Source organism: Nipponia nippon, unplaced genomic scaffold (genome assembly GCF_047370975.1).
Source record: "Nipponia nippon isolate SJK-2023a ecotype South Korea unplaced genomic scaffold, ASM4737097v1 scaffold_9, whole genome shotgun sequence".
Taxonomy (NCBI): domain Eukaryota; kingdom Metazoa; phylum Chordata; class Aves; order Pelecaniformes; family Threskiornithidae; genus Nipponia; species Nipponia nippon.
The window spans coordinates 33,930,693-33,955,062 of NW_028262413.1; the positions used below are offsets into that span (position 1 = coordinate 33,930,693).

Below are 24,370 nucleotides of genomic sequence, written 5' to 3' on the forward strand. Positions count from 1 at the left end.
TCAGCAACGTGATTATTCAAACAGCTCATGCAAATGTTAATGAGTCCTTATTTGCATATTTATTTTTTCCTTTGTTGAAATGTCATTGATTATTACATTCTACAATGATGAATGCTGCTGATGATGTGCTCTGATATGTAATTAGTCATTAAGTGGAATGAATAGATCAATTATGAAAAAGGAGTGAGATTAAGAAATATCAAACAAGACCGCCCAATGTAACTATAGAATTTTTTTAAAAGGAACTAAAATAATTTCTTGGCATTTAAAGTGCAACATCAGTAGTTTTCAATAAATAAACTACTACTTTTCTGAGGTTAAATAAGATCTTCCACATGCACTGCTACTTGGGTAATCTAATTACAATAGCGGAGCGCTTTTGTAAAAACAGTAAGAAATCTGCAGAGTAACACGTAGGTTTTGGGGTTTGGTTGTCGTATCCCGTCCCTTCCCCAGTTTTTTCAAAAAATTATAGATGTCCCAAAGCTGCTCATGAGCACACCGCAGACTATCTGATCTTTTAGCAGAAATGAAAACAGCGCTTGCTGCACTTGCAGCAGCCCCACTTTGTTCTCCAGGCAAAGACTCGCGCTGCCTTTTGCAACTGCCTGCTCTAACTACCCAGCCAGCGCTCTCTCTATTTGCAGATGAAGGGGAAACGGGAGAGAAGAGGAAGGAAGGAAAAAAAAAACCCAGCAAAAAAAAAAAAAAAAAAAAACACATTACTGCAGACCAGATGGGAACATTCCACATGACCAAACCAATCAATCACCTCGGTGGGGCGCAGGTGCAACACAGCCGTGTAGCAACACACCATTTCACAGTCTATCGGGCACAAACACATGGTCACCAATCAATGGCACCCCCAGGACCTGGGGGGGAGGCTCTCTCGAGCCTTACTGGTCCATGCCTGATGACTTCATAATCACACATCATTTCATTCACTGGAGGATACAAACCAGCATTCTAATAACCTTCCCCCGAAACCGGTCATGTTGTGCATATTAATAGAGTGCCGGGTAGAGCTGAACCACCGGCTCCACGCTGCAATCTGAGCAGAGCCTGCAAGAAGGAAACAACCTGAAGCTAAGAACTTTGGCCCCAGGAAGGACAGTCGGCTCAGACCCAGATCAATGGCAACATTATTCATTTTGCCAAAATAAACTGTGCACGACGCTCGCACCTTTCACAAAGCAACCCTTGAACAATAGCAAGCAAGCAGAGATAAAGGACAAAGCGGGATGAAAATCAATGGAAGAATGTACTTCTGTACTCAGTGATATATTAGACAAAATTCCGAAACAAACAGGACCACCGGTAACAAAAAAACCCCAAAAGTTAAAACTATAAAAAAATTATCTACATGCTTGCCAATGGTCTCTGTGAAATTATTTTATTTCTTTTAAAGCAAGTATCACAGATTAGTTTTAAAACAAGCAGATAAAAAAATTACACAATGTGACGTGATCACACCACAGCAAGACTTGAATCAGAGCCCTAGCTGCTTTTGACTACAGTTTGCAAAAAAGGCCAATTACGGCTGTTAATTTATGTTTGTGTTATTGACAACTTAGGGTAATAATAAACATTACGGACATAAGGATATGGCGACATTTTGGCCAGAGCTTATCACACTATACTGTTAAGTATTTGCACGGTTAAGAAGATACTCAGGAAACAAATGTGACAAGGAGTGCATCTTCTCTTGAAATTATATTATGCCTTGGGGCTAGAAGTCAAATGAGTTGCAATTGAAACATAAAAGACTAAACAAACTATTAATACGCACTTTTCACATTTAGAATGCTGGAAGTGCCCAGGTAGGTAGGACTCTACCATTTGGTACCTAAGCAGAGAGCTTCGTTTTACTTTTGTTTTTCTTAAATTGATTATACGAAGAGCAGACACCTCTGAATTATACAGTTAAATCAGGCAAGTCTAGCATCTACTGAACCACCTCAGCTTTGCTTTCGGACATAAATTGCTGAGAACTACTTGGAGAAATAAGTATAGTAGGCATGATAAGAATAAAGTTGTTAGGTTGCCCTCTACAGCACTACGTGTTGCTTTAGGTCAATGGCAATTCCTCCTTCCCCATCCAGGGGGCTACACAACGGGACTACAGCATACTTTAAATCATTAACACAAAGAGGGGAAAAAAAAATCATGTCAGAAGCAGAAGGCACATTTTTTTATAGTTAGAATCCAGATCATTTGGTGATTTGTATTGCTGCAGGCCCTTTTATCTTCTTTGCTTGGCCTCCTCCCTTCCCTATCTCAAAGATCGCAGAGAAATGCACAAAAGCATTTGCATTTTGCTCTCAGTTGAGTGTCTTGGTAGGATTCGCCTTTTCACAGGGCCAAATCCGAGTCCTGAATCCAAAAACTCCACACCGTAGAAAGGTGGCAGAGTTGGTGGTGTTAGACAGAGCAGCACAGAAGGGTTAAAGAACAAACGTGAGTAATATCAAAGGAATATTCACATCCTTTTGCAGAATTATGTTGACCAGCAGCAGATGAGGAAGTGTTCTCCCTCACTAGAATACAAAAAACATTAATCAATAAATCATTAAATTAAGGGCCTGACGACCAGTTCTATTCTGGACACTTGCAGAATGCTAATTACTGAGTATCTGGGGAACCTACAGTGTTAAAAATCAGACTATCTTCTTTATTAAGATCAGGTTTTTAGATTAAATTCAGCTTCTTTCATTTTGAAAGCTCTTGAAAAGAAATGAAAAATGTCATATAATGAATTAAGTACTAATATTAGTCACACTTCATATGCAACACAGGGCAAGCTGATGGCTACGCTACAGCCTTGACATCCCTTAAGAGGCAAAAAACTAACAGCTGGCGACATTCACAATGAAAGGGCTGGAAGGAGTTTGACAAAGAATCTCATTCAAAATGAGAAAGCCTCAGTAAAGCTTACCCTCACCTGGAAACATTAAGCAAGAGGGAGAACAAGGGGACAGTTAGCACAAGTGTCCAGGCCAGTCTGAGCACCTCACCTGCCTTCCCTGTGCTAAAAGGCTACACGCATGAAGCTAAGGACACACGTGTCTCTGGTGGGAGGCATGCCCCAGACACTAAACCTCGTCTGGTCCTCAGACAAAACTGAGCCTCTCTCCTCATTGACTAAGGTGGGAAAGGAGTGGGGTTTTGCTTGCTTGTGACATACCTAATAAAAAGACGACATAGAAAGTGAGGGTCCAGCTCAACACATGGAAACTAGAGCACAAAAGGATAAGATTTATCAGAGAAACTTCAAAGGAAAGAGTATTCCAAGATGGCAAAAGGTGGTTACTGCTTGTGAGCAAGGGAATTTCTACAGACAGCATGAAATGCACCAGAGCCAAATTTTAGTGAACTTCTGAAAACAATTTTTAAAAAGTAGGTATAGGCTTAGGTATCAGGGATCCATTTGTTATATAAATTATACAGGCTATAAGGACATCAAGAGAACAGTAACAGATTTTAATCAGTTTGTTCAAATCAGTGAAGGAGTAATGAAAACAGTAACATGAATTTTAATCCATAAACAAAACAACACATAACTCCTGAGACATTCCCTATAGCAAAGAACTCCAGTGAGGAGTTGCTTACACTATGATTCTTACCCCTAAAATATACAGAAGCAAAGTTATCAATAAAACATCATATATAATTCACAAGTACATAGTGTATAAATTCGTAAAATTTATCTCGTAAGAAGTAGCTTTGATTTATTCATTCACTAAAAATTAGACAAGCACCACTGTTTGGAAAGAGGGAGCTAGAAGTTAATGAACAAAACCGTTATAAAAAAACAAAACTCATCTTGTCAGCGCAATGGTAACGGGTTATAAGGTTAACCTGAAATGGAGTTCTGCAAGAAGTACTCACACTATCACAAATACAGCAAAATTAGTATTTACAATAAACAGAGGTAAAAATGTGTCGGAACTTATGACAGTTGATAGCTAAGACTGAAGGGGTGATTTCTTGAGTAAAAATGGTTAAATGAGACGCAGTCAATGCAAATGTTACCCTAACAAGCAAGAGACATGCATTTGCTCAATTTTTTAAAAAGTTTTACAGAATTCATTCAACAAATAAAACTGCAAACTGAAAACATAACTAAAATTAGATATATACTTCCCTTAGTAAATGCAATTCTTTTAAGCATTCAAATCCAAAGAACCTCTGTAATACTACTACGAATGTTCTTTAACTACTATAGAAACTTACAAACCCAGCTAAATTGAATGCTTTGAAATTTAGATACAAGCTACTGCTTAACTGGTGCCTTTTATCTAATCATCTAAACTACTGTTACTCAGCTTTATCCAGGGTCAACAAAAACTCTTCGTTTTACCTTTTGCCTAACTGGATTCCTTATGATCAGCTGTTAGCATCAAGCCATCTGATTTCCATTCAGGCTTCACAGCTAGATTCATTATAAAAAAGGAATATTAAACCTTGGGCAGGCATAACTGGCTTTGACTTCAAAATAAGCATTTCTATAACTAATCATGCTATACTTTCAAGCATTAAATAAAATTTTCATTCCAATACAATTTTTTCAACGTGACACAAACCGCATGTATTTAAGAATTTCCAGTAGCTGTCAAAGTTGCAAATGCAAAAAAGCTAACAAAACCAAAAATTTTAATGAGAAATAAATAAAAAATTTAAAAAAAAATTCAGGAAAAGGACCAAGAATTTATCTTCTATCAGTAAGTCTCATTGCAAAGAAGAGTTGGAATTACACGGAGGCTGAGGGGTTTTTGTTATTTTTTAAAAAGCTATGAGGCATGTTTTGGGTTTTGTTTTTACCGAGTTGGTTCTTAAGGAGTTGATAACTTTTACATTCTCAACAAAAAGAAGGATTTTTAAGTTATGACAGAGAAAATGCCTACACTACTTAGAGCTATTTTATATTTTAAGGCTGTTCTTGATAATGAAAATATTTTGTGCAAGATGGATAGTTATTCTAAAAAAAGAAAAAAGAAAATCAATATCCTTGGGGGAAAAAGGGAAGTCTGTGGAAAATTTTTTATTTAGATTTGTCTTCCAAAACAGAAAATAGATGAGCAGGTCTCCCAACAATGCTTATTTAAGCAAATATTTGAAAAGGGTCAACAGGACAGAAAGGAGAAAGGCATCATAAGTTAGAAAAGGTGGTTCTGTGCACAAATGCAAAAGATTAATTATGACTATCTAGTAATCCGCAGTTATATTTCCACCCTCTTTTTAAATCACTGCAATAAGTCTGCTCGTGAAGAACAGGTGGATTTTCTCAGGAGGAGGCAGTAGAGAAGGTGAAGGGCCACCTCCTCCTCCTCACCACAACAGACCTTGAACAGGCTACAAAGGGAGTTAGGGACTCCACTGATCACACAGGAATACATAATTGTCAAAAAGACAGTCAAAAGCAAAAAGGCAGAAAGGGTAAGAATATAAATAATAAAGAAGGGGGGAAAAAAAAAAAAGAAAGCTCAAAATGACATTTACTCGCTGTAGTTTGTCACTTTGTATGTCTCATTGTTGACATACTGCTTCTATAAGTTTGCAAAAATGGGAAAGATGCATCTTGCCACAACAAAATGGTCAATGCATATCGTTTTAGACTACTGAATTTGAACCACCGGATATGAATTTAAGTTTACCTGTTACAAATTTTGAACTATTTAAAAAGCATTAATTGCATTAAATCCTAAAAACATTAAGATACATTTTTAAAATGTTCTTCATAAGGTGGTCCCCCAGGCTCCCCATAGCAAATTTACGGACCCCTGAAAAGAGACAGCTGACCAGATATCTATTCAGTATATTGAAACTTCAGGTTTTATTACCAGCTGCCACTAATCCTCTCTTACAGGCCAATACAACCGAAGAATGTATCCAAAGAGAGAGACAATCAGGAAAGCTATGAAACTCATTACACACATTGGTTTACTAGCAATAAAGAAAAAAAAATAAGGAAAAAACAAAACAGGAAAACACATTTTGGACAGTATCCTGCAGTGACAATCACTTGACATGATTCTCGTAACAAATTAAATTAAAAAAAAAAAAACAAAACAACAAACTTCAAACAAAAGAAGTTTAAAGTGATGATGTCTTTTTAAAGCCCAACTAGTTCTTTTGGTGCCTTATTTCAGATTTTGGTCAGCAGTGTCCTCTGCATATGTATTTAAACAATATGACCCCTGTTGTTATTTGCAAGCAGAAATGAAATATGAAGAAGTTTGGATTTAGTACTTTCTAAACTGGTCACAGCAGAGTAAGCTCAGATGGCTAGTCGAACAGAACATCCTTAGGGAGACAGAGCCACCCCAGAGGCTTTGTGGGCAGAAAATCTTTAGGCAAAGTGATTCATCATGTGTAGCAAGATGACTGTGACATCTAAAGATTCTTGCCTTGAGCAGCATGGTACATGCTACAAGGGATCAAGCGTTCTGAAAAGCATCCACACACATCTCAGAAGCTTCAGTAAAAAGGACATGTTTTAAATAACAAAATACCGGACACTAAAAATGTGTATGTGAATTTGCTTTTTGCAGTGGAAAACTACAAAGTTCCCCTTCAGCATGTCTGAACCCATGCTGTTGACCTAACAGAGAAATAAGCAAATTTTTACTAATTTTGCATTTGAACTCACTCTTTCAGAGTCTAACTGAAGGATGTTTTAACATCTGGCTCATATTCCTTCCTCCAGTGTAACTAAGCCATAGCCTTGCAGGTTTATTTTAGAAGTTGGCCATCAATAAATGATTATTTTTCCACTTTAAAACATATTTTCCTATAGTGGCTTTTATTACCCTCTTGTCCATTCACCACAGCTTCTAGCTCTTCTAACAGAGGATCAGAGAATGCATTACTACACCTCCACTGCAATATGAGAACAAACAGTTTTGATCTTCCAAATCCAGCGCACAGTAATCTGTCCTGTGAAAGAATACTTACTGCACTACACAGCACCCCTGTTCAGAATCTGCACTTAAAGACCACTTAGAAGATACCAGTTTTGGATGTACAAATGTCTCACAAACAAGCAAAAAGACCCACAGTGGAACAGAAGAAAGGCTCCTCTACCATGATATCCCACCGATAGCACCGGCCAGTAACGGGTGCACAGAGGAAGAACCACAAACAACCAGAGCAAACATGAAGAATGACATGCTCTAAATTTCAGCAGTCAGGTGTTATAGCCAAGTAAGTACCATGCTGTAAGTAACAACAGAGCATAATCAGATTTAAAACTGCAGTTCCTTTATATTTAAGATGAAGGAAACAAAAGAAAATATATTTACAAAGATTAACACATCTGCACAAAACCACAAAAAATGGCCTTTCTTAAAACAGTCAAAAAAGTCAACAGACCGAGGAAGACAGACAAGCCAGGTAAAGACAGGAAAAATCCCAGAGTGCAGCTGAGTGTGAGCCTGATGGAAGTGCTCAGGTGGAACAGTGTACTGATCCAGATGGGTGCATTCAAGGGACAAAAATACTGGTTTAACCGCACAGTAAAACTACAGTAAAGTTATACTCTATAGATTTGAGGACAGGTGATTCTGTTGATGATTTCAGTGCAAATTAAAGTTTACATTATTTTTGAACTCCGATGTTTTGGCATTTTTTGAAGGAAATAAAGTGGACCAATGACACATAATCGTGTTGCATTAACAAACAAGAAAGCAACATAAAATACCATCAAGAAAACGGGAGAGATCAGATAGAAGGGCAGCGGCAACTTTAAAAACATAGCTTTCAGTTCAATAGCGGCGCTGAAATTGATTATCAAGGGAATAATGATGCTTTAGAGCACAGGTTAAATGAAGGAAAAAAGTTATGGGGGCCCGGATAACATTTCCTCCTGATGAATCACTGCCTTTCAATTTGGTGTTTTATTTCACTTTGGTTTACTGGCATTTGCACTATGTCTCTATCATGAGACTAAGCTGTGTCTGTGCCGGGGGAAGAGGGGGAGGCACACAAAACAGAAACTCGAAGGAGTACAATCAACAGGGAAGCTTGCCTCCTTCATATTGCAGAATGTCAACCAAGCACTGAAGAGCAAGCTAAAGCCAGTATCTTGAGTTCAAGACATTTGTGCTCCAAATTTTCTTCTATGTAGGTAAAATGAGATAAATCAATACAGAAAATCCTCTATACTTTAAAAAAAAAAAAAAATCATTCTTTACCTTTACTCTACTCTAAATATATTGCCGAAAGCCCACTGGTTATTGTGCATACGTAAGCAAACTACCCTACATAAAATGGTTACCAACTGGAGAAACACAGGGGCTTTTTCCTTCTGCCAACAAACCATATTCCTTTTCATAGTTTGCAACCATGCCCCTGAACCAATGAAAACCAGCAGTATTTCTCTTCTGGCCCCTCTCCCTTTACCCTCTGCTCCAAAATACTGAAAGAACAGGTTTATATTCAATTCATTTAACAGCTTTACAAAGTTCTTGGGTTTTTTTACCATGTACCTTTTGAACTACATTTCTAAGAAGATACATTCCTAATATAATAGCAAAAATATAAATGAAATGAAGAATATACACATATACTGGACAAAAATATTCATTACAATTGCGCACAGGGCTTAGTGCCAGATAGCTGTCTGGCTATATAAGGAACAAAATCATACAGTTGTTTGGCACTCAAGGCTGAAATCATTGTGAAACATGCACTGTTTATAAATTGTCATTGATGACTAAAAGCAGTGAACAAAAAAATTAAAGGAAATGCAGCCAAGCACCAGAAAGACAAGCCAATCATCGCTCCTCCTCCCACCACTGTCGGTAATCAAACAAAACAAAATAACCCCCAAGCCCCCAGTATGCTGGGCAAGAACAACAGAGCGGCACAAGGTAAACTGAGCACTGCATGAACGAGTGGCTTCAGATTGTGCTCTCGTAGCTCAACCCAAAGTACCCAGAAAAGTGACAGATTCAGACACCTGAGAAAATATGGCATGTGGATTTCTCAGCTTTGTTATTTATAAAGTAATGTTTTAAACACTAGTAATACTAGTTACATTTATCTTAAGCTTCAAAATATCAATCCCAGAAGATATTAAAAAAAAAAAATTGTTTTGGTGATGGTAAAATATATTAGCAGATCTTTTGCCACAGAACATAGCACTGCTGAAAAAAAATATCACCTCACCTATCATTGAGAAGAAAGATTTAATTCACGTCAGGTGAAAGGATGACATTTCTCTAAGTACAAAGTAAGACAGAATTGTATCCTGGAAAATAAGCAAGAGCTCAGTTTCTGATCTTGCATATCTATAGCAATTTCCATATCTTTCAAACTTGAAGCTGTATAATAATGCAACACATCTATATGGAAACAAAACGTCCTCTGAAATTAAAGAAAAAAGAACTTATAAATACGCTAAAAAAATCTCATTTTTTGAGTGACAGGTAGACCACTAAGGTGTGCTAAATGCTTTCTATAGTATAACACACAGAAGAGCGTCTGCAAACTCCTTTGAAGTTAGGGTGACGTGATCAGAAGATTCTCTACAATATTTCCTAACGCAATGCAACTTTTAAGATAGGTAAGGAATATTTAAGAAATATGGTTCTGTAAGGAATTTATTTTTGTAAATCTCTATTCAAGCATGTCAATCAGCCTGTAGTTTAAGTTGGAAAATACCTCAAGACTCCAAATAAATACATACATAAATTAAATCTGAGGTGACAGCTTGTAATGGGCTAGCAATATGTTAAACAAATACGTGATATCATAGGAAAGAAATTAATCCAGTCAGAAACAGAAGTGTTATTTATCACAGCAAAATAGTAAGGCAAACTTCGCTTTGCTCCTATGATGCAGAAAACGTACTTAAAACTGCAGTACCCTGATAAAGAGTGTATAAGTACACTCTTCTGAATCTCTGTAGAACTTTTTTTAAACATGATACGAATTTATTTATGATACAGTCATGCATTCAGGTATTCAATGCGGACCCCAGGGATCAGCCTTGAAGCTTACAAGACTGCTAACAAGTCACACATTACTCTCAAGACTTCTGCTTTCTATGTCCCACTGTATGAGAGGAAGAAATTGCAAGATGCCTTATTTGTATTGCATTTGTGCCTGAAGTGCCAGGGTTATTTTAGAAGTCCCTATTACACTGGGAATTAAACTAAAATTTTGTTAAGAGTTATTGTGACAATAGTACTGGTTTTGCACGGTCTCTACAATCCCAATTTGAATTTACACATTTTACATTTACACACTACATATTTTAGTGTGCTTGGTTCCCAACTACCTTTAAGGTTCATGGCCAGACCTCAGCAGTTTTAGGAAAAACTAAAATCAGTCTCAGCTTATTTCAATCGTAATTGCTGTGTCTCTTCCCCATTCCCATTTCAATGAACCTTTTTTATTTCATCACTGAACGTAAGGCTACTGCTTTATTTAAGGGAATCAGTAGCAGTAATCCCAAATACTGTCAGTTTCTTTAATCCTGTATATAACACACCACCACATAAAATGATGTATCAACTCTCTATCCTATTTCATCTTCAGATGGGGGACTCGTGTGAGCGTCTTCCAAATAAACCCCCAACGAAACAGCACCCTCCCTCCACCAAATGCCATCCTGGTGAAGCTTCCACACATAAGGATAACAAGGTTCCTATTTCTCAAAGTGACCCTCCATCTGGATGCCTAAGAAATAACTCCACAGAATTTTCAGCTGACTTCCCAATATACATATATGCGTTAGAGTGACAGAAGCTGAACACCCATCTAAAAGCCACAGTGCTGTTAGCCTTCAGAAAAGCATAAGAGACAGCAACCAAGAAAGCCTCCCAAATAAAGCAAGATATTACCATCACTTAACAGAATGAGTTGCAGTTTCTCTGGTCTTCTGCACATTTTGTTACATGAAAAATCTTTCACCCACTTTTCAGAAGCAAAACTTTGGTGCAACATTGGACTGAAGTGAAAGTGTCCAGACATTCTTTCCAAAATCAAATTAAGAAATTTTGTTTTCTTTTGATGATACTTGTTCCATTAATCCACTACATAGCTGAAGCACTGCACACCTACAGCAGCTTACAACTCTAAGGAAAATGCATTGGCCACTCAGGCAACTCACAAAACCAACAGTATTAGCAGTCCAACATCTTCATGCACCTAAAAAATAAAATTACATCATTTATCGGCTTGCTCATTCAATTTCATCTGTTTTGCTTTCACCTCTGAGGTGTCTGTGTATCTAAACAAAGTCAGGTTTCCAGCAGCAACAAACATTTGACCCACTAAAATCCAGCCTCTGAAGAAAACTATTAACAACTTCAAATCATATTAATGCAAATACTATAATGCCCCAAATCACAAAAGCCACTTGTTTTGGCACGAGCAGCCTAGTTACAACATTTTGGTTGATCAGTTCGGAATTTAATCACTGGATACAGGCTGCTGCATTTATTAAAAACTGGACTGCTAGCAACTGACAGGCTGCAGCTACATGCACGCAAGAATGAAAAAAAATTAATGGAATGAAATAGAGATTAAGTAAATGATTTTTATGCACCTGGTGATAAGCAAACATCTTTATTGCAAAACAAAGACAAGCCATGAAAAATTACAAAATTATCTTTTAATCACCAGTGAGCTTTCTACAGACTCCTATTTGAACAGGATAATAGTTATTATGTAGATCCCTAAGCAACTGCCTCATGGGGAAGTTACATCACCAGTATGGGAAAGAATCACCCCCCTCCTCCCTTCTCCCTGGAAAGGGGCTTGGCGCCTTCAGACAGACTGAAATTTAAAATCCTACAGCTTCACCCAGCTGATCCCATCCACTGGAACACATCTAGAAGTGCCCAGGGATGGCAGGAACCACAGGAGAGAAATATGCCCTTTCAGCATTTCATGCACTGATGAGCCTTGTAACAGATAAACATACCCTACAGCAGCTAAACTGACATGTTATAACAAAGAGGAAATGCAAGACTTAAAAATTACATCAGATTACTATTTACTCCCCTTTTCAGAGGCAGAGTACACTGCGAATAAATCAACACTCAAATGTATCAGACTGCATTAACTGAAAACCAAGCTTTGCAGAACAAGTTTTACCAGAACTAAAATATTTCACAATTTAAAAGCCATAGACTCGCATGTTTAAATTCCCAGACTGGTAATTCAGAAGTACTCAGTATGACAAAAATTTGGGGTTTAAGTGTGAGACCTTTTTGAAGAAGGCAATATTTCATCTTCAACACAATTAGCGCTAGTTCCCATTTTTTCCTCCTGTTAGCGCACAGTGCAAGCAACACTACTGCCCACAGGCCACCAGAACTGCAAGTTCTGCTCGTGGGACACGCTGTGGATTAGCAGAGACTCCTATATAGGAGTCCTGCAAAGGTACCTGTGGCACCAGTAGTGTCCAGTGAAAAGGTATCAGCAGCTCTTCCTAGGACAATGTTAAATCCTACAGTTTGATGGATTTTCAAGGACAGATTTATTCACTTTCTTATTTGCCAGAAGGAAAAAAAAAAAAAAAACACCTTTCTGTTTTTTTCGTTGAACCACAGCACTGCAGACCAAGTCTGAAAACAACTCCAACACTGATTTGGAGATTATAAAAATCTTCTAAACTTGCACAATCCTCCCGGTACTCGCTAGGGATAAACTGCCTCAACGCTCCGGCACAGTCAGGTAGCGAGCAGCTCCGTGACGGGGAGGGGGGAAGGCCGACCACCGTGCACCTGCTCTCCCCGCTCCTCACCTTCCTGCGCTGGGAGCCGCCGCAGGCAGGGAGCCGCCGCAGGCACCAGGCCTCCTGCCAGCAGCGGCAGCGAGGGGAGGCGGAGGAGCGGGCAGGGAGGCAGCTGCGGCCACGCACCTACCTGGCAGACCCACACCTGAGCACCACCTGAGGAGGGTTGTTAGGGCCCCTGTGCCACAGCTGCTAACGAGGAAGAAGATGAGAGTCTCAAGGGGGAGAGAGCACAAGCGGACACCTGCTACAGCATAACATTACAAAGGAGACGAGCTCCCCGCTACATCTCTAGAAAGCCTTGAGGTATTACTGTATTTAAAGAAATGTTAGGAAAGCTATTTGATTGAAACATTACTGTAAACATAAGGAAAAACCAAGCTTAACACACACTCTTGTGAGCAAAAACCCAAGGGTAGAAATGCCCTGCACTTAGCACTGTCACTAAATGACTGTGTAATTTAATTTCCCAGAAACCCATTAGCTTTCACAAAAGGAAAATGAAGAGCAGATGAGAGCAATTCTTCGGTGTGAGTGGAATTTATTTAATGTAATACCTGGGGGAAAAAAAAAAAAGTTAAATCTGAACCTGTACCAACAGATACAAAACATCGCAACCCTAGAAAGCTTCAGCCTGCAGATCAGCGGCTCTGTGCCGGCAGTAACCGGCGTGTCAGGTCCGAGGTTTTACAGGTACAACTGACAAGAGCCTGCCTCTGCCCAACACACCACGCCAGAGCTGGGACACAGCCAGATGCAGAAGCACCCCAGAACAAACGAACGCACGCATTGCTAGCATTTAAAAAAATTGGGGGGGGGGAATGATACCCCTCAATTTATTATGGAGATTTTACATATTTATATATGAAGCAAATGATACATATAATTATATGGAAGACAGGAAGAAATCATTGAAATTTAACTTAAAACATTACTCCAAGTTTGAAATTTTCTTTATAAACAACGAAATACTACAAAATTCACATTAGGCTTTTAGCCAATCTATAATATCATATAAAAACCTGTGCCAATCAAGCAATTAAGCACAGTGACATGCCCCAAAAGGAGAACAAACATTCTTAGAAGGAAATTTCAATGTAAAATTTCCATTTGCCAGATTCATTATATGCAATGATTTGGAAAAAACTGATTTTTTTACAAAACATAAGCCTATCTGAAGCAAAAAAACATGAAGCTTTACTGGGGTGAAGCAATGGCAATGCTGACTTTGAGAAAAGTAGCCATGCTGTATTACATATAGATGAGTCGGCACCTTGATATTTTTAGCTCCAATGATCACAACAATAAGTGACTTGATAAAAAGTACACATAATGCTGTGAAACTGTATGATGCCAGTTACTGTAAAGTACATTTCAAGGAACTTTTCCAGCATGGGAAGTTTACAATCTGTGGCTTGTGGTGGACCCGTGTCTTAGAGCAGGAGACTTGTACCCCTAAGTATTGTAACTGTGGATGATCTTACACTTGCGTCTTTTTTACTAAGAAAAGTTTTTCTGAACTCTTAGCCTACAATAATATTTGACAGATAATTATGCACTATGTGAAGCTTATTAGCTCTCTTTTTACAGTTTTCTTTCAACTTACTGCCCTACTCCTGTAAAATGAGATGAACTGAAGCACTTGTCATAATCTTTATTGTGCCCCTATTTTGTCATTTTCTTCTTTTCACATTTTCCTTTTTCTTCCTAATGAATTCTCTGAGGGATTCAAAATATTCTGTCCCCACCATTCTCCAAGTTAATACTGATGTAACCGTGTATAAATTATTTCAGATCAATCTTGCCATTACTCATGTCTCCGGAGATCATTTCCCTTGTGATGCCTACTTTATTCCATGTGTTAAATTAGTAATGACTACAGAAGGCAATTCAAGGAAATTTAACTATTATTTTGGACAAATACAAGGTCTGCCAACTCACTACTTGCATCTGCCCTCTCCCTTCCTAAAAGGTAATTAAAGCAAGAGTCCTAGAAAAAAATAATGGCATCATTCTTAACATTTGCCATTTTAATAACTATTTACCCTAGCTTGCTTCCTACTATTGCCTTCACCATCAAATCATTTGATAACTAAGCTCTATCTCTTTGATTTCAAAATTCTTTTACTGAAGTGCTACTGAGGAAGAAAACTAGCAGTTTTCCTGAAGATTAGTTAGATTCTTAACTGACAAAGAATTCAGATGCGTGCCTTCTTTTAATTGTATTTTAAAGTTCAAAAGCCTCTCCTTTTACTGAGAATAACCTTTCCCAAATTAAGGTTTAAAAGGCTTATATCACCTGTTCAAGAACAATATCAATACTGGGAAGCTTAGAGGCTTCAACTGTTTACCACATTGCTTCAAAAAATGCCCCTAATGTTCATCTTTAAAAATACTTACCACTCTATCCAAGCCAACTGGAGTGCTTAACTTACAAGTCAAACAATAGATTTTACAATGAAAATTAGACATAGTAATTTCACTAGTTTGAAAGACGCACTGGCAGAAGCACAGCCATTCTTACAAACCTACACAATCAGGCAATCAAGTCAATTAAGTGAATAGTAACTCTAAAATCAGAAGGCATCCCAATCCAGGTATTGATCACTCATTTGTATGATTTATGCAGAAAATGAGTCTTTAGTTTCACAGTAACTCAAGACTACCTTTGAAAATTCATGGAATTCGGCCTCAACGCATCAAGCACCTCTCCACTCCTGCTGCCCTTAGCTCCGCACGGCAGCTTCTACCCAGCATACACCTATTAACCACCTGCTACATTGGTACAAGACAGTTAAACACTAGTAGAGGGTAAAATAAGTGGGGGGGTGGGTGTCTCTCTCTCTCTTTCTCTCTCTCTCTCTCTCAAATTTACAAACCACCCAAGTAATTCAAGCGCATCAAGTACAACCAACACTAAAGGAAGTCTCACTGCAAAAAAACCAAAATGTATCATTCTGCTTCCATTACAGAGTACTATGTTTGGTTCTTTCACCTACATGTTTCAATCAGGGCAAGAAGCAGGCTTACCCGTTATATTTACAGTATAAATAGCTACAATATAAGAAACTGTATTTTGATTAACAATCTGAATCATTTTTAGTTCTAATTACTGTAACAAGCTTCTACTCCCTCCCATGTAAATACTGCCTGATCTGTCTTGACTTCCCTGCATTGTCAGGTCCTCCATACTCTTAATGCTGGCCATACGGAAATATCATGGCCATACCTGGCATAAAGCAGAAGTTAGTTTGCAAGGAGAAGGAGCACAGTCACCACCTCACTAAGATACTAACAGAGGTGAGCGTTACAACATCAACAGATGCTATGAAATAAACTAGTAACTACAACCCCGCAGCTGGTCTACTGGAGTCAGTGAGTAGGTGAGGTCGGGAAGATGCAAATGATCTGAAATCCTCCGTTCCCACACATGCAGAGTTTCTGATTATGACAGTTTCCAGTTGTCTTGGTTGACAGGTCTTCAAACCCTGTGGCTAGCCCAGGAACACCCAGAGCTCTAAAATTTAACCCAATTAAACTCTAAACCAACTAGTTAAAGAAATAATGAGAAAACAAGGAAGTATACTTGAAAGAAAACTTGGAAGAATGATCTCTTTCTACTTTAAGGAACCGATTTCAACATGGCAAGCTTATACTTAACCACCACCTTTTCACTCACTATTGACTGAATTTTTTAATGACTTTTTATCAAGTACAAGCTTGTGGAACTGTAGTACACAGACTACGAACACGGAGCACAAGAGTTTTGTCTTCATCCTTTCTACGTCTTGTGGAAAGACAGACACATAAAAGAAATGCAGTTGCTTCAAATTTTCAGGAAGGACCAACAAAAACCCCTTTAACCTATAGGCAAGAATAATCTGCTTGCTTTCTAAGCAGCAGTAGAAAAGCTCAGTAGAATAAAGTCCAGGGAGCAGTACAACAGAAGATACAATACCACATGCTTAAAGGGTCCTAGCAAAAACTGACCTCTACTTGCAAGTGTAAAGTACTAAAAGGCAGCATAATTACAGAGAAAAGAATCTTGTATCCTTGTGAATAGTTTTCTAGAATGTAATTAAAACAGAAAGTGTTGAATAAGCAAGATTATCAAGTCCAAATGGAGCTACAATACCACCAATATATCTTAGCCTGATTTTCTACATATCTCTATGGATACTAACAGACTATGCTGGTGCCAAAAGGATTCGGTGGTTTTACTTAAAATACAAGCAACGGCCCTTCTTTTTTTATACTAACAAATCAACAGGATAATTCTGGAATTCATTAGTGAAGAACACTAACCAATCCAACATAATAGCTTTACTTCCTCTGCAAAACACTTCAAAAAATATCTAAATGAATATGGAAATGCATCTTTCTGTGGCAAATTGTTCATTATTGAATCATTATCAACTCTTGTTAGACAAAATTTCTCTCTTTTGCAATGTACAAGATCATTAAAATGTTTGAGAGCTCCATCATGAAAGACAGGGGCACTTTATAATCCGCTATCTCTTCAGGCAAATATGCTTACGGCTGAACATAATACACAAAATAACAACATCCCCTTGACACACAATTCTTTCTTTTAATGGTGCTCTTAAGTGTTGACAGCAATGGTGAAATATGTTGTTGCTCTATTTTTTTTTTTTAAATAGTTTTTAACTATTTCAAAGATGTATTTCAGTCATGATAAAACGTTGGGAAGGGATTGTTTCTTAGATCTTCAGTGCGGAACCCCAGACACTCCATCACTCCTCTAAGCCCAGTGAGATACTTCCTATAAGCCTCTGAAGATCACAGAATAATCAACTGATGCGTTAAATATCATCTACAGTAACTAATAAAATGGATGTTTTAATTCTGTTTATGGGAACGTGCCCACGATTTGATACTAACAAACTAAGAATAAATCTCCTTTTTCTTGTCAATAATAGAAAAAAAAAAAACAAACAAAACAAACACAGATAGTGGTACTACACAGAAAACTACTACTCAATGTTTTTATGTAGCTTTTATCATTCCACTCTCCAAACTTTCAGCATCAACTTAAGATATGCTGCAAAAATTCATGATGTGAAAGTATGATCTACAAAGCTGCATCCTGTACTGTAACATAAGTAAAATGAATATAATTTTTTGTTATGACAAGCCAAAAACCACAGGTTGAACACTTTTAAAAGCATACTTTTAGAGTTTTGAGGTGTACATTTCTTAAAGATATATGTGGAAAGCTTTCTGTAATTCTTTGCTGCATATAGAAGGAAATGAAGTACTATTGCTCCAACAAAATAAAATCCATAAGAACTGTTAGGCATAACACATTACAAAACTATTTCAGTTCACAGCTGCTTTGGGTAACTGACTGACACATACGCATCTTGCAGTTCATTAATTCTCTACAAAATAATCTCAATGCAGGAGTCTTCTCAAATCTGTATTAATGATATAATTCTATTATGTCTAATGGAATCACCTAGCCATCTCTTCAATAAAACTGAAAAACTAAGAAGATATGGTTGCACCAATTATTTTCTTCATATATTTAAAGGCATATATTGTTCAGAAATTGGATGGCTCAAAAGCATGAGCTAATAGTTTGCCTTTGGTAATAAAAATTAAAAGAAAAAAAAAATCAAAACTTTGCTATGTATTTTTGTAAAATAAAATCAGTATCAGCTACAAAACCTAGAGTCATTCCATACATCCTACTGACCAAAATACTGGAGAAGCAATTGAAGTAACTTGTCTTTTTAGTCTCCTGTATTTAAAAAAAGACAATGTATTTGAAACAGTACTGGGGGGAAGCTCTACTCTGCTTTATCAAAATAACTAAGGGAAACTACATTTTAGCTTTACTGTCTTCAGATATAAGTATCATTGACCAATCGACATGTATTCTCTCTAAACAAAGACTACAGAGACAGTCATTTTAAAATTACATATTTCCAGGTTCACACATGAAGGTTTAAACAAAATTCTGTTTTCAGCAATAGCTGTGCTTTGTTTGACAATTACAGTAAACAAAGACTGAGCAAAGTAGAAAGATTTCCAAAAGAAATTGCAGACCATCAGGATTTAGATTTAGGTAATCCACTTAGATTACCATGGCTGTGTCTTAAAAGGACAATACTGAGATCACAAAATAGGTCATGTCTACAAGACACAGAATATGTAAGTGAAACAATATCAGATGTACAAATTCAGAACAAACATTCAGAGTCAACCCTAAGTTTAAGATACAAGAAAAAAATATGTCCCAAGACCATGCATTGCCAAACAATAAATACTTTGAAATCAACATTTTTATGCTCCAAACTGGAATAGGGAGAAGAAGAGTTTCAAACAATGCCATCAATACATTAACATGTTTCAGGTAACACAAAAGCACAGGCAATGAAGAAAAAGCTTTCAGTACCTAAGCTCACGATATAATACACATCTTGCTTGCTTGTTTTTCCAGTTGCAAAAGCAGAAAACGTTGGACACCCACAGGCCTGGAAGCATTAACAACATTTGCCTAGCAAAATAGGAGTTTACATCTATTTCTTAGAAGTGACAACATTTCTAATATAAAAGAAATTAGAAAATTAAAAGTAAGAGTCAAGCCCTCAAATTATTAACTGAAATAAATTGGTAAGTAGTTAAGGAATCAGTAGTGTTAGAAAAATAATACTTTTAAAAAAAAAAAAACACACAAATTAAAAATTGCTATAGATGTCTTCTCAGCCAAAGTTAAGAAAAATTCAGCTTTAAAATAATTTAAAATTTACACAAGAAATGTAAAAGTCAAAATCAAAATATATCAGCTTTCTAGATCAACTTGAGAAAATCTAGGTGGTTCCTCCTTCTAAAAAGTCCTGGACAATGGCCTTTATGAGGAATTTGCCCAACAAAAAGATTTCAATAGGAAAGTCAGCGTTGCTATGAGAAACAGAGCAACTTCCAGATGCTTGACATGTCAGGCCTAGACAAGGGAATGAAAAATGTCTCTTTCTGACCAAAGAGGCTTTGAGGGGATACTCGTAAAGAATTACCTACTTACCCATCAGATTTGAGTTCATGAAAGGTGTCGGGGACAATCCTTCATGGGGCCCTAATCGACTGTCATTCAAGTGATCACTGTAATGAGGACTGTCTGCAAAACCCTAGAGAAAAAAAGACCAGAGTATTAAACAGATTATTTGGCAGCCCTGCTAATTGAGTGTAATGACACTTTCCTAATTAAATGTGCAGAGTCACAATTGGTCATTAATCACAAAAGTTGGCTTTCGGGTCTGTCTCTCACAGAAATTACTCCCTGCCCACATTTTACTTTCTCTCCCTCTTTTCTTTCTCCCCCATCGAAAGGAAACCACATAATTTCTTAATAAGCTATGTCCTCGTGGACAATATTTCTAAAAACTGAATAATACTGAGATATTTTGATATCCGAATCCTCTTAGTGTTAAGTCGCTAACCACTGAAAGAGTAAAATTAGTCTGAAGAAGTTTTTTGCCTAAGGTTTCTGTTTGCATTAATAAAACAACACAGTAAAAAGGTCAGGAAGAGTCACTGACATTAGGAAAAAATGTTAGTGCAAATGAGAAGAAGAAATTCCATTTCCCCTTGCAGCCTGCTATTAATGTTACAGATTAATAGGCATTTTGACACTATCACATTACTGAACAGCATAGCTCACTGACAAAAGGTTTACTTCCAAATAGCAATTAAATAAACAACTTTGTCACCTGACTTGCAAACAAGCACTCAAACTGAAATACTGCTTTGTGCTTTTCTAGCATTAGTATAGCCAACTTCGCGGGCTTGGAGTGACCCTTATGCAGTCAGGAAACACTGGCTTATTGAAAGCTGGCGCCAAAGGTATAGAGACAGAAAACACAGAAGCCCTAGGATGCACATATTATTTAATCAACCCAATTACTTAAAATTCTCTTTTGTACATTTCAAAATGCTTTCAGCTTTTCCATATAAAGGTATGAATATGGTATTTGCCTTTCAGATTGATCAGATGTGCACTGAATCACTTATTCTGTACCAAAACACAACAGACCTGGCACTCAAAATTGCACCTCCTTTGTAGCCAAATATTTGAAAAACATTGTGTAAACGTTATCTTACAATTCCCACTTACTCACTTCTCCAAGTCTGGTAGAGAGAAACCTAAGCTCAGGTCTAATTAACGGAGATGGGAAAATTGTTCACAGCTACCAGAAACCATCCTAAGTGCCCTGGGACTATAAAATCATCAATCACTGAACATTTATCATTTTTTCAGACTGCAGGCTCACATTCAAGACAACATTAATGGGGCTGAAACAGGCCTCACTATCTTTGCAGGCATGCTGTCAGTTCTACCAAAGGGCTAGTAACTGAGGGCTAAATAACTGTCAAATCACTGCCGCTGCTTATGGATGCATGTCACAACTCTTGCTGCTGTTCGGCTTTAAAAGTAATCTTCTGGGAGTCCCAACTCCCAAATGAATCTTTGGCTGACTTTATCTACTTCAGAATCAGCGATACACATGTGATAGGCATTCAGAAACAATCTTAGTGACATTTACAACTTGGTTATGACCACAAGGGTGTCCTCTGGTAAGCATGACCTAGCCCTGTCTGTCAGACAAGCAGCATGTAGCAGCAGCTGCCGAGGAAATGGAGTGGCTCCTAGCTAAGGTCACCACATGTGGTTTATTTTTATGCTGAAATGAAACAAAAAAGAAATTAAATCTGCTGAATAAAGAAACAAAAATTTGCAAATAGAGCACCAAAAAAAATAAAGCTCCTAAGTAGGTAGCTTCCTATTTGGCACTCTGCTTGTACTTGTTATTGTGGGGTTTTTTAAAAACCTTTATCCCTAAGACAATATTTCAACTATATTTTATTTTTAAAAGAAAGTAGGAAGGACACTAGCAGGGATAAAAGAGAATCCGTATCTCAGACATTCAGAAAGCGGTGCCTAGATGAACCCCAGAAACTGAAATCTTTAAGAGATCTTTATTTACAAAATAAAACTACTGAAAATATAACAGGAGTAAGACTCACTTCATACACGGTTACACATCATGTAACACAATCTACCTAATGCACAGGATTAATAATGCTCCTCCCCAAGTTAATATTGTCCCAAAATAGAGGAATTGGAGAACTGGGGGGGTAGTTTACACAGAAAGGAATGTTCTCCCTTCTTCCGTCAGAATTCCTTCAAGTAATCCTTTACATCACGTTCTTTTCATTTCAAGTTTCCCAGAGCGCACTTGCACCCAATTACCATAGCATCAAAGTTATATTTCTACCCCACTAGACAAATCAACTACTTTATCTACCTGGAAAATGCTCCAAGAAGTCCTTCACAACACTAAAGCCATAGAAAACAGAACATTTACTATACGAGGGGAAAACGTACTAAGGCATATGCAAGCACTTTAAGTAGAGTTGTTTTTTCTGTACTTGAATTCAATTCCTAACTAAAATTAATTGTGTCAGGCATTTCATTCTTTGCCAAGCATTACAGAATTTACACTTGTGCGAAGTGTAACCTCTCTCAGCCTTCATCTACAGCAGACCTATGTAAAGAGGTCTTAACTCAGCCACCATCCTTGACACCAGTTATTCAGAGTCTTAGTAATGAGTTATGGATTATCAGCTCAAGCAGCAGAGTTTTGTTTGGGATTAGAAACCCTGGGCTGATTCCCACATATAACTCACCCACACTAAATGAATACAAAATAACCACAAACGCATGCAGTTTTGATTTAACTTCTTTTGCACTTCACAAAAGCAAATTAAGCAAAATCAGAAGAGCTCTAAGGACAATGATTTAAATTACACAGAGTTATTTCAGAGCATTCTTCACATTTAAGCTGTACTTCAAATAAAATTGCATTCCTGATACCGTTCCTTGCTTTTACATCTGTATTGTTCACTTACGTAATAAACAGCATAAAGGTCTACTGGGAAAAGCTGTAATCAATCATAGATGGAAACTTTAGAAGCTTCCAATAGCTTCTGAAAAGCTACCGGAAGCTTCTAGTTGTACAATCAAGGCGTAAAAAAATGTGTTTAACAAATATGATAGTGCAAATTGACAACATATGTTTACTGCTTAAAGAAGAATGCAGTCGAGAGCCTTAAAAAGTCTGTCTGCAACACCAGTAAAGGATAGTGGTTTATTAAAAGGAACATCCCACCTCTGTGACTGAGTAACAAAGAGAAAACACCGTCAGCTGGCATCTGAACTCATCCCTCATGGCAAAAGCAACACAAGGTGGGGGGATATATATAAATTTCTATCAGAGCCCCTTGTTCAAATCTATGTTTTAAAGAAGACTCAATAATATATACTGCCAAATTTCTTTCATGCTTTCTGAGAAAGGAAGGGAATTTCAGTTCACGGCAATTTTGAGGACTACTCTCTGGAAGGGGACTCACTTGACAGTAGCTAGATTGATGCAGGCTCCAAGCAGAAACAGGAGCTAATTAGTTATGCCAAAAGCTATTCTCCCTCTTGGGAAGAACTATTCAATGATACGTACTCTGACCTGACTCTACTGGAACAGGCTGGTGATAGCATTCTTTGGACCACAGGTGGGCTTCCAAAGCCCTTTGGAGGATTGCTACCTACTGTTACCTACAAGGCAGGTTTGACATAGAAAGGCTGGAAGGAGACACGCCATGCTGGAGTACACATCCCCCTTTCTGCCACCTTTGCTCCCGAGCAAACATACCAGTGGATTAGCATGCATCCGAGTGCACATTTTGAGTATTTAGCAAATAACTGGCAAAAAAAAGTCTGCAAAACAGGAGTTACTGGACAAATCTATTTTCTGTTCTGAGCACCCTATTCTGAAGGGACTGCAGATCGCTCAGGGCATTTTTCTGTTTACAGAAAGAAAACTGTTTTTGAGTATGATTAGATGCCGTAGCTGTAAACTCAAAACCATCTTGTTTGTTCCAGCGTCTTACATAGCTACTACAAAAGCAAGCTTTAACCTTCCCAAAGGAAGACAAAACTTTTCTTTCTGTATTGTTATAGCCCAATAAGGTCTAATGGGGGCTAACTGTTCCCTTACAGCATTTTGTAATGTTGTCACTGTTCATTTTGCAATGGGGCTCTCCCTGGATTTCAGTCTCACTGCATGTTTGTGATCAGGAAGACAAAGTCAGATAGTCTACAAATAAAAGCAACAAGTATTGTCTACTAATAACACCTGTCATGAAATGCAGCTGGAAGACTACTGCTAATTAGCACTGCAATTTAACTGAGTAGCAAAGGCACTCTCAACATCGAATGCTCTGACATTTTATTCATATTTCAGGTATTTCATTGGATTAGAGTGATGATCCCTACTCATTCCAATAAATTAAGTCCATCCATTAAAACAATCAACAGTTGCAACAGTCTTCATTCCCACCTCTTCTGGGCAAGATGCCCCAAGTGTCCAAGTGATTTAGGCTTTGTCTGTATCAGGAGGATTTTCCATGCACAGGTATGCTAACACAGCCAAACCAATTAAAAATCTGAGACTATTTACAAAATCATAAATAGTAGTATAGAGGACACCTGAAAATTATCTTACAGAATGTATTGTTCAAGAAGACCTAGAAGAGGAAATGGAA

General features: G+C 37.6%; 1 protein-coding gene across 15 annotated transcripts in view; it reads right to left on the minus strand.

Moving 5' to 3' along the window:
- TCF12 (transcription factor 12) overlaps positions 1-24,370 on the minus strand; it is a 179,900-nt gene that overhangs the window by 92,677 nt on the left and 62,853 nt on the right. For all 15 annotated transcript variants that reach the window (XM_087745128.1, XM_087745129.1, XM_087745125.1 and 12 more), the window contains one exon: positions 19,797-19,899. In XM_087745128.1, the coding sequence (XP_087601254.1) occupies positions 19,797-19,899 (103 nt within the window). The remainder of the gene's footprint in view (positions 1-19,796; positions 19,900-24,370) is intronic.